We start from the raw sequence: 8321 nt of genomic DNA, 5'->3' as shown, positions 1-8321 counted from the left end.
GCCCTCTGGCCCCAGACCCACACTGGCCCCACGGGTGAGCCCTGCCCCTGCCCAGGCCCCAGCCCCTGCCTCCCCTGCCCAGCCATGCCGCCCCACAGGCCCCCCAGCCCTGCCCGGCTTCCCTCCTCGGGCAGGATCAGGCAGCCACAACAGCAGCTTAGGGGACCTGCCTGCCGGCTGGCTGGCAGCAGGCAGATGGCACAGCAGCACAGATGCCTCCAGCCCCCCAGTCCCCCCCGCACTGACCCATCTGCTGCCGCAGCAGCCCTGAGCCCCCCCTTCTGCCCGTGGCACCGCTGGGCTCCACACCTCGCACAGCCCACGGCTGGTGCCGAGCGTGGCAAGAGGAGGTAATCCCGGCCCAGAGCTGAGCGCTGCTGCCCATCGCAGCCCTCTTCCCCCCTCGAAGCCAAGTCAGCCCCTCCTGCGCCCCTTTCCCAGGGCCCTGTGCCCCACCGGAGGAGTTTGGAGCCGTCCCAGGGCTGGCACCCATCTCCCCGCTGCGGCCCGGCCCCTCCACCGGCACAGGGTGGGCAGCAAGGGGCGACTGTGGGTGTCCTGACCTCGGCACCAAGGCCCCAGCACCCACCGGAGCGGCCAGTCCCAGGCACAGACACCATCCATCTCCAGCGTTTATTGTGCAGCGAAGGGCATGGGGCAGCAGCCGTCCACGGGGTGGGCTGGCCCTGTCCCCGCTGCTCTCAGATGTGCTGTCACAGCCCGGGTGAGGGGTGACAGTAAGGGGGCTCTGCCCCTGGTGTGGGGACACCAGCGAACCCTCACAAGCCCGACTCACCCTTGGCCAGGAGAAGGTCCAGGTAGGCACCGGAGATCAGGTCCTCCTCCCTGATCCCCAGCTCCTTCATCAGCTGGCGGGCCACGTGCTCGCCGTCCTCCACGGTCTGCTCCTCGGTCAGCACCACCTGTGGGCACGGGGAGGGTGAGCCCCAGCGTGCACCGGGGCCGGCACACGTTCCTCCAGCTGTGTTCCACTCACCTCCAGCTCCAGGAAGTCCCCCAGCCCCTCCACGCTGTCCAGGTGCACCCGGGTCTGTCCCACGAGGTAGAGGAGACGCTCCTTCCTCACCACGCCCAGCACGCCCAGCGCCTGCGCCAGCACTGCCTGCATACCGGGAGAGGAGCTGCCTGTGGCTGCCAGCCACCCTGGGAAGGGGCAGCCGCAGAGCCAGGTCGTGCCGGGTGGCAAAGCCGAGGGCGCGAGCCCCCAGCGAGGCCCCAGCCGGGCCACCGGTGCCGGGTGTCTCACGCAGCCCCCTGGCAGGGAGCAGCCAGCACCCCTGGGTGCACTGTCCTGGAATGGGGGGGGGGCCGGACACCCTCAGTGCTCACCTCCAGGCCGTCAGGGTCGTCCGTGGGGGTGATGGTGAAGCGGGAGAGCTTGGGGCCGGTGGCATCGGGGCGCTCGTAGAAGATCAGCTCCCCTCGCCCATCCTGGGAAGCAGTGGCGGGTCATGGTCATTCAGGCGGGGGCAGGCAGAGGCAGGGTCATTCACGCAGGGGCAGGGTCAAGCAGGGTCATACAGGCAGGGGAGGCAGGGGCGGGGTCATTCAGACGGGGCGGGGTCATTCAGGCAGGGGCGGGGTCATTCAGACGGGGCGGGGTCATTCAGGCAGGGGCGGGGTCAAGCAGGCAGGGGCGGGGTCAAGCAGGCAGGGGCGGGGTCAAGCAGGCAGGGGCGGGGTCAGGCAGGCAGGGGCGGGGTCAGGCAGGCCGCCCCTCCCCTGCTACCCGGCAACCCCCCTCCTCCTCCTCCTCCTCCTCCTCCTCCTCCTCCTCCCTCCACCCGACCCCCGCCCTCACCGGCCCGCGGCGGAGCTTGAGGCGGCCCCGCGGGACGCGGAAGAAGGTGTCGGCCTGCAACGTCCCTCGGGCCCGGCCCGGTCCTCCGAGCCGCTCTGCCGCGGCCCGCGCCGCCTCCAGCGCCCGCAGACGCGCCTTCACCTCCACGTTCCGCGGCATCCCCCGCGCCCATTGGCCGCCGCTTCCCTTCCCTCCCGCCCACGCCGTCGCCGGGCGCGCTTTCCTATTGGGCGGGGGTACGCCCCGCCCCGCCCCGCTGGGCCGCGACGGGCGGCGGCAGCCGCCCGTCGCGGCCCAGCGGGGCGGGGCGGGGCGCGGCCATGGCGGCGGCGGGGCAGGGGAGCGGGCCCGGGGCCGTGCCCGCCGCCACCCGCCTGCAGGCTTATGCTTGGTGCCGGGAGTTCCTCGCCGGTTCTTGGAAGCTCATCGGGCCCGAGGAATTCGGCATCGGGCCCGTCAGGTACGAGGCGGAACCGGGGGACGCAACCGGGAGAGGCCCGGCCGGTTTTCCGGGGGCCTCGCCTTAAGCTCGCTTCTCCGCCACCATGGTCGCCCAGCCCGTCGTCCTCCCTCGCGCTAAACCGGTGCTCCTTTTGCCCTCCGGTGGCCCGGTTCCCCCGTGGGATGCCCTAGCCTCTCCCCAAATCGTGTCCCCTCCCGGCGCTCCTGTTACCCCCCCCGACCGGTAACCCCCCCGCACACACACACCAGTGTCCCCCAGTTGCCCGCCCCCCGACCGGTGGTCCTGTCTCCTGCCAGGTGCCCCAGTTGTCTCCCCCCCACTCCGGTGTCCCAGTCCTACCCCCGGCCCCCCCCCCCCCAGGTGCCCCTTAGCCTTCTCCCAGTTGTGTCCCCACCCTGGGTGCCCCACTTGCCCCCACAGCATGCCCAAGCCCCCCCACCCCCCACCCAGTGGCACCCCCGCAGCCCCCTGACTAGCCTGTGCCCGCAGCGGGGGGCTCAGCAACCTGCTGTTCAAGTGCGCGCTGCCGGAGCACATCCTCAGCGTGGGGGACGAGCCCCGGCAGGTGCTGCTGCGCGTCTATGGGGCCATCCTGCAGGTGAGTGCCGGCAGCACCGGACCCCCAGACCGGCAGTAACCCCCCCCGCGACCGGCAGCCACCCCCCCCACCCTGAGCGGCAGCCCCTGGACAACTGCGGGGCTCAGGGCTCTGCCAGCATCTTCCTCCCAGCCTGGGCCTGGCAGCTGCCCCCCGTCTCTGCGGGGCTGCCGGGGTGGGGGCCGCGGGGACTCACCGCCTGTGTCCGCAGGGTGTGGACTCGCTGGTGCTGGAGAGCGTGATGTTCGCCATCCTGGCCGAGCGGGCGCTGGGGCCACGGCTCTATGGGGTCTTTCCCCAGGGGCGGCTGGAGCAGTACATTCCGGTACAGGATAGACTCCCCCCCCACCACCACCATCCCATCCTGCTGGAGCCTGCATAGCGGGGGCTCCTCGCTCCGGCCAGCCGCCGTGGGAAGAGATGCCCCACGGGGCTTCTCATGCCGCTGAGGGCAGAGCCGGCTCCCCCAGGGCGGGCAGGCCGCTCACATCGCTGCTGTGTCCCCCCAGAGCCGGCGGCTACGGACCGAGGACCTGCAGGACCCCGACATCTCCAAGGAGATCGCGGTGAAGATGTCCCGGTTCCATGGCATGGTGATGCCCTTCAACAAGGAGCCCAAGTGGCTGTTTGGGACCATGGAGTGGTGAGGGCAGCTGCGGTCCTGCACAGGCGCGGCCTCCCAGGTCACCTCAGCCCCTGAAATCCCATGGGGTCTGGGACACGGGGAGGTTTCCCGTGGGAAGAGGGTGCCGAACAGCTCCTCAGCGGCCCTGGCTCTGTGCCAGGCTGAGGAGAGAGCGGATTTTGGGGCGTCCATCCCACTGCAGTGCTGTCTCCTGCGCTCCAGGTATCTGAAGCAGATTTCGGAGCTCACCTTCCCCAAGGAAGAGCAGCTGAAGAAGTTCAACCACCTCAAGACCTATAACCTGCAGGAAGAGATGAAGAGCCTCAGGTGAAGCTGACCTGCCCGCTGGCACGGCACAGCATGGGGGCTGACCCTGTTTCCTTGCCAGCCTCCTCACGGGGAGTCTGGGGTGACTTGGCTTCTCCAGAAACTGGTCTCTTCTGTCCCATGTCCTCGGAGGGTGCCCTCCACTCAAGGGCCCTGTGCAGGCCCTGGGGGACGGCTCTCGGAGGGCTCCCTGCATCCCCGGGGCAGGGTTCCTGCCAGGTTCCTCGCGCTCTGGATCCCAGCTGTGTCCGTAGCTCTGTCTGCCCGCGTTGCGGTGGCAGCGGTGGTCCCTGTGGCTGGCGGGCGAGGGTCAGCAGGTCCTGCCCCTGCTGAGGCATCTCTCCCCTGAACTGCAGGGAGCTGCTGGAGTCCACCCCCTCGCCAGTGGTCTTCTGCCACAACGACGTCCAGGAGGGTGAGTGCAGCGGACGGGCAGCTGCTTCCCCTCGCGAAGGCCTGGTCCTGCAGCTGGTCTCTCTCCCTGGCCTGCCCAGCCGGAGCCTGCCCACCCCTGGGTACCGACTCGGCCTCCTGCCCCTGCCTGCAGCTGCCCCCCCGGCTCTGGCAGAGGTGGTGGGTCTCCCCCTTTCCCCCCCTGAGCCAGCCCTGTCTCTGCGCAGGGAACATCCTGCTGCTGGCTGGACACGAGGCTTCCTCCTCCGACAAGCTCATGCTCATCGACTTCGAGTACAGCAGCTACAACTACCGGTGGGGCTGGGGGCTGGGGGGGAGCTGGACCGAGCCCCACGCTGGGCTCTGGTCTCCTGCTTGCGAGAGACCTCTGCTTACCCTCCCATTTCTCCAGGGGCTTCGACATCGGCAACCACTTCTGTGAATGGGTTTACAACTACACCCACGATTCCTGGCCCTTCTTCAAGGCTTCCCCGGAGAACTACCCCAGCCGGCAGCAGCAGGTAGAGCTGCCCTGTCCCTCGGCAGCGGGTGCTCCTGGGGGGGGGTGTGCCGGACCGGGGGTGCGCCAGACCTGGCGGTGCCAGGGCAGTGCCGGCAGCAGCTTCCAGCCTGCTCTGTCCCTCTTCCAGCTGCATTTCATCCGGCATTACCTCTCGGAGGACTCGGGGCGACGCGGGGACACCACGCACGAGGAGCAGGCCCGCATCGAGGAGGAGATGCTCACGGAGATCAATCGGTGAGGGGCACGCCAGTGTGGAGGGGAGTCTCTGTGGCCACGGGGGCCGTCCTGGGGACATGTCCCCGGGTCCTCCGCTGGACAGAGAGGGCAGCACCCCCAAAACAGTCCTCGTCCCCCTCCCTCCTGCTCGCCATTGGTGTGGGGCAGGGACGAGGGGGCCTGGCGGGGCTGACAGCTGCTCCCCATCAGGTTCACTTTGGCCTCCCACTTCTTCTGGGGCCTGTGGTCCATTGTGCAGGCGAAGATCTCCACCATCGAGTTCGGGTACCTGGTGAGTGCTGCCCCTGGGTGCTGGCAGGGCCGTGGATGGGGCCCTGCCTTGCGCAGGGCTTGCCCTGGGGATCCCTTGCACATCACCCCTCCTCTGACACAGGGTGTCGGGGCGGGGGGCCGGGGCTGTCAGGGGGCACAGGCCGTCTCTGACTCCTCTTCCCCCCCCCAGGACTATGCACAGAGCCGCTTCGAGGCCTACTTCCAGCACAAGGCGCAGTGCTCCTGAGAGCGGCCGCCCCAGCCCTGCCTGCGCCCACCTCGACTCCACAGCCTCCCCCTGCCCACCCCGGCAGCGCCCGTGCCACGGGGCAGGCCAGGGACGTGGTGTCCCCTCCCCGGTGGGCCACCCCCCGTGCTGTGAGGGGGGCTGCCCCCCGGCCTGGGCTGCCTGGATGGGTGCTGTAACGGTTTGGGGGGCTGGTGCCCACCCTGCTCCTCAGGGCTATGCAGCAGAGCGGGGAGAGAGGTGGGTCTGCCCGGGCGCGTGCCCCCTGGAAAAGGGGACGTGCTGCTTGGAGAGGTGGCACGTCGGCCGTGGGGCCATGTCTTTGCTACCGTTCCTGTAGAAATGGCTGCTGGCGGGGGGGGGGGGGCAGTTGCCCCGTCCCCGCCTGCCCCTGCGGTGCTGCCTGTGGCTGCCCCCTCGCTGCCTCTGGCACAGCCCCTCTGTGGTGGCACGTCCCTTGCCTCTGCGCTGCTGGCACTGAGCAGGGCTTGAGCTGCGGGTCCCGGCTGGTGGGATCCCCCTGCCCCGGCTGGCAGCGGGGTGGGGGCTGGTGCAGCCTGGACCAGGGCGGGGGACGGTGGGTGGCTCGGCTGTCCTGCCTGCCCCTTGCACGGTCCTGCCTGGAGCTGTGGTCCTGCCTGCTGAGAGGGGTCCAGGCAGGGTTGCCGGGAGGTCCAAGGGTGCTGCTGGGGGCAGAGGGGTGTGGGGGACCTACCCTTGTATCTCATTCCCCCCCCCAGACCCCTCCCCAGACCTCTCGGGCCAGGGCAGGACCTGCGAGCTGCTCCGCCAGCCCCTGTGCCCCGGCCTGGCTTCCCTGCGGCTCTTGGCTGCTCAGCCGGGGCCGGGGGCTGCTCCTTTCCTTCCCTCCCCTCCCGACAGCAGAATGTAAACTCTCCTCAGACCAATAAACGCTGCGGTGGTGCACGGTGCCTGCTTGCTCTCCTTGGCCCCGCGGCCGCCATCTCCTCCCCGCTTGCCCAGGGCTTGCCGCAGCCCCTGCCGTCCCAGGCTGTGCTGGGCTGTCGTGGCGGGTGGGGGGGGGCTGCCCCACAGCAGCATGTGCTGACCCTCTCCCCAGATGCTGCCCCGTCTCCTCCCGCCTACACCGCTCCAGGGCCTTTGGTTCTTCGAGGTGGGTTTCTGGGTGATGTCGGGTGCTGTCCTGGCCCACCCGCAGCCCCACCGGGGAGGAGCGATGCTCTGTGGGTGTTCGGGGGGGGGGGGGGAGCAGGCAAGCATGGGCTTCCCCCAGAGCCAGGGTGGTGAGTGGCTCACATCCACCCCCTGCTCCAGGTCACCCCAGGACCTTCCCCAACACATGGTGCTGTCGGCAGAGCCACGGGGCCGTGAGCCGACCGGGGCTCACCAGGGCTGGCCATATGTGCTCGGCCCTGGCTCTTGGGTGCCCATGGCTGCCCAGCCCCGTGGGGGGGTCGCAGGCAGCACGGGAGCAGGGGGGAGCCGGGCTCACCCCAGACCTTCGCCCCACACCCCCGGTGCAGCCCCGGCCCCTCGCCAGCCCCGGGGCTTTGGACACTAGCCCTGACCCAACCCGTGGGTGCCACTGCCGGGGGGGGGTCTCAGCCTGCTCCTGGCTGGGCCTGGCAGCGGGCATGGCTCTGCCCGTCCACACCGACGAGCGGAGCTTCGGCACGGTGCAGCACCTCAATCACACCTTCCCCGTCGGCAGCTCCGGGGAGCGGGGGGGGCTCGTGGCTTTGCCTTCTCCGTGGCCACCTGCCTGCGGCCACTTTCCCCTACCCACCGAGCTGCCCACCGGCATGTGCGGAGCTGAGTGTGGGGGGGCTGCATGGGGCTTGTCCCGCTCCCCTTTCACCCACATACCGGCTATTGATAGCCCCGTGGCCAGCAGGCAGCTCTGTGGGCCGGGGGGCTCCTTCCCCGCCGGCCGCCCGGGCCCCTCTCCCGGAGCAGGGTGGGGGGCAGAGGCCGGGGGTCTCACCCCGGGGCTGCACAGGGGCTGAGCCCCAGCCAGGGTGGGCACCGGACACGCAGACACACGCGTGTGCCCCCGCCATCGCCCTTCGGGACGGGGTCCGGGGGGGGGGGGGGGGGGGTGTCCTCCTCGGCCCACTCTGCTCCGCTACCGTGGCGTGGCGGGATCCGGCCCCGTGGCCCCGTTATGGCCCTGCCCCGTCTACGGACGCCCCCCCCCCCCCCCGGGACAGCCCCACGGCCACGTTGCCCACGGAGCCGGGGTGGGGGACCGGCCCGGGGTGCGGGTCCCTGCCCGGTGACGCCGGTCCCTGCCCGGAGGAGGAGCGGGGCCGCGGGCGGTGCGGGGGAGGAGCGGCGGCCGCCGCTGCCATTTCGGGCCGTGGAGCGGGTCCCGCCCGCCGCCGGTGTCCGGTTACCGGTGCCGGGGCGCAGCGGGCGCAGGGAGCCGCTGCCGCCGTCCCCGGGGCTGCCGCCCGCCGTCCGCGCCCCCCGAGAAGGTACCGGGCACCCGGGCGGGAGGACCCACGCGTGGGGTGCTGGGGGGGGGGGGGGGGAAGCCCCGCGGGGGCGGGAGCCGCACGGGGCCGGCACCCCCCCCCCCGGAGCCGGGGGACCCCGCCCCGCCCGCCGCCGGGCCCCACCCGTGTCCGTGGGGGAGCGTCCTCCAGACCCACACAGCCCCGGCCCCACGGCTCCCCGCGCTGCTGCGGGTCCCGCCTGTGCCGCCCCCCCCCCCCGGCCCCCGACACCCCCCCCCCGGCCCCGCCGCGCAGCGCCGGGAGCGGGGCCCGAGGCCGCGGGGGGGGCTCCGCGGGCCGGGCGGCGGGTGCTGGCGGGGCCGCCCCTGCGGGGGGCTGCGGGGGGCTGCGGGG

The 8321-nt window shown here is 71.7% G+C and overlaps 2 protein-coding genes across 3 annotated transcripts; one reads left to right on the top strand and one right to left on the bottom strand.

Moving 5' to 3' along the window:
- Positions 1-619: 619 nt before the first annotated feature.
- Positions 620-2021, bottom strand: LOC128143359 (translation initiation factor IF-2-like). 2 transcript variants are annotated; one of them, XM_052790502.1, is made up of 4 exons: positions 1823-2021; positions 1351-1452; positions 998-1142; positions 620-923 (listed from the first exon to the last, which is right to left on the bottom strand). In XM_052790502.1, exons 1-4 carry the CDS (start codon positions 1979-1981, stop codon positions 793-795), a joined length of 537 nt encoding a protein of 178 aa, XP_052646462.1. In that variant the 5' UTR covers positions 1982-2021; the 3' UTR covers positions 620-792. The 2 variants fall into 2 exon arrangements, with proteins under 2 accessions (XP_052646462.1, XP_052646463.1); XM_052790503.1 differs by having other exon boundaries at positions 998-1123; positions 1823-2018.
- Positions 2022-2101: 80 nt separating this feature from the next.
- CHKB (choline kinase beta) lies at positions 2102-6419 on the top strand. The gene is made up of 11 exons (XM_052790501.1): positions 2102-2282; positions 2775-2883; positions 3095-3208; positions 3393-3526; positions 3731-3835; positions 4192-4250; positions 4456-4543; positions 4641-4749; positions 4879-4985; positions 5178-5259; positions 5431-6419. Exons 1-11 carry the CDS (start codon positions 2143-2145, stop codon positions 5485-5487), a joined length of 1104 nt encoding a protein of 367 aa, XP_052646461.1. The 5' UTR covers positions 2102-2142; the 3' UTR covers positions 5488-6419.
- The last annotated feature ends 1902 nt before the right edge of the window (positions 6420-8321 follow it).

This window comes from Harpia harpyja, chromosome 6 (genome assembly GCF_026419915.1).
Source record: "Harpia harpyja isolate bHarHar1 chromosome 6, bHarHar1 primary haplotype, whole genome shotgun sequence".
NCBI classification, from domain to species: Eukaryota; Metazoa; Chordata; class Aves; order Accipitriformes; family Accipitridae; genus Harpia; species Harpia harpyja.
This window is presented reverse-complemented; position numbering and strand designations above follow the sequence as displayed.

Coding starts and splice junctions, on each gene's coding strand:
- LOC128143359 (XM_052790502.1), bottom strand. CDS start 1,981: ATGCCGCGGAACGTGGAGGTGAAGGCGCGTCTGCGGGCGCTGGAGGCG. Junction 1,453..1,822: donor TCAAGCTCCGCCGCGGGCCG/GTGAGGGCGGGG, acceptor ACTGCTTCCCAG/GATGGGCGAGGGGAGCTGAT. Junction 1,143..1,350: donor ACGACCCTGACGGCCTGGAG/GTGAGCACTGAG, acceptor AGCCACAGGCAG/CTCCTCTCCCGGTATGCAGG.
- CHKB (XM_052790501.1), top strand. CDS start 2,143: ATGGCGGCGGCGGGGCAGGGGAGCGGGCCCGGGGCCGTGCCCGCCGCC. Junction 4,251..4,455: donor CCACAACGACGTCCAGGAGG/GTGAGTGCAGCG, acceptor GTCTCTGCGCAG/GGAACATCCTGCTGCTGGCT. Junction 4,750..4,878: donor ACCCCAGCCGGCAGCAGCAG/GTAGAGCTGCCC, acceptor TCCCTCTTCCAG/CTGCATTTCATCCGGCATTA.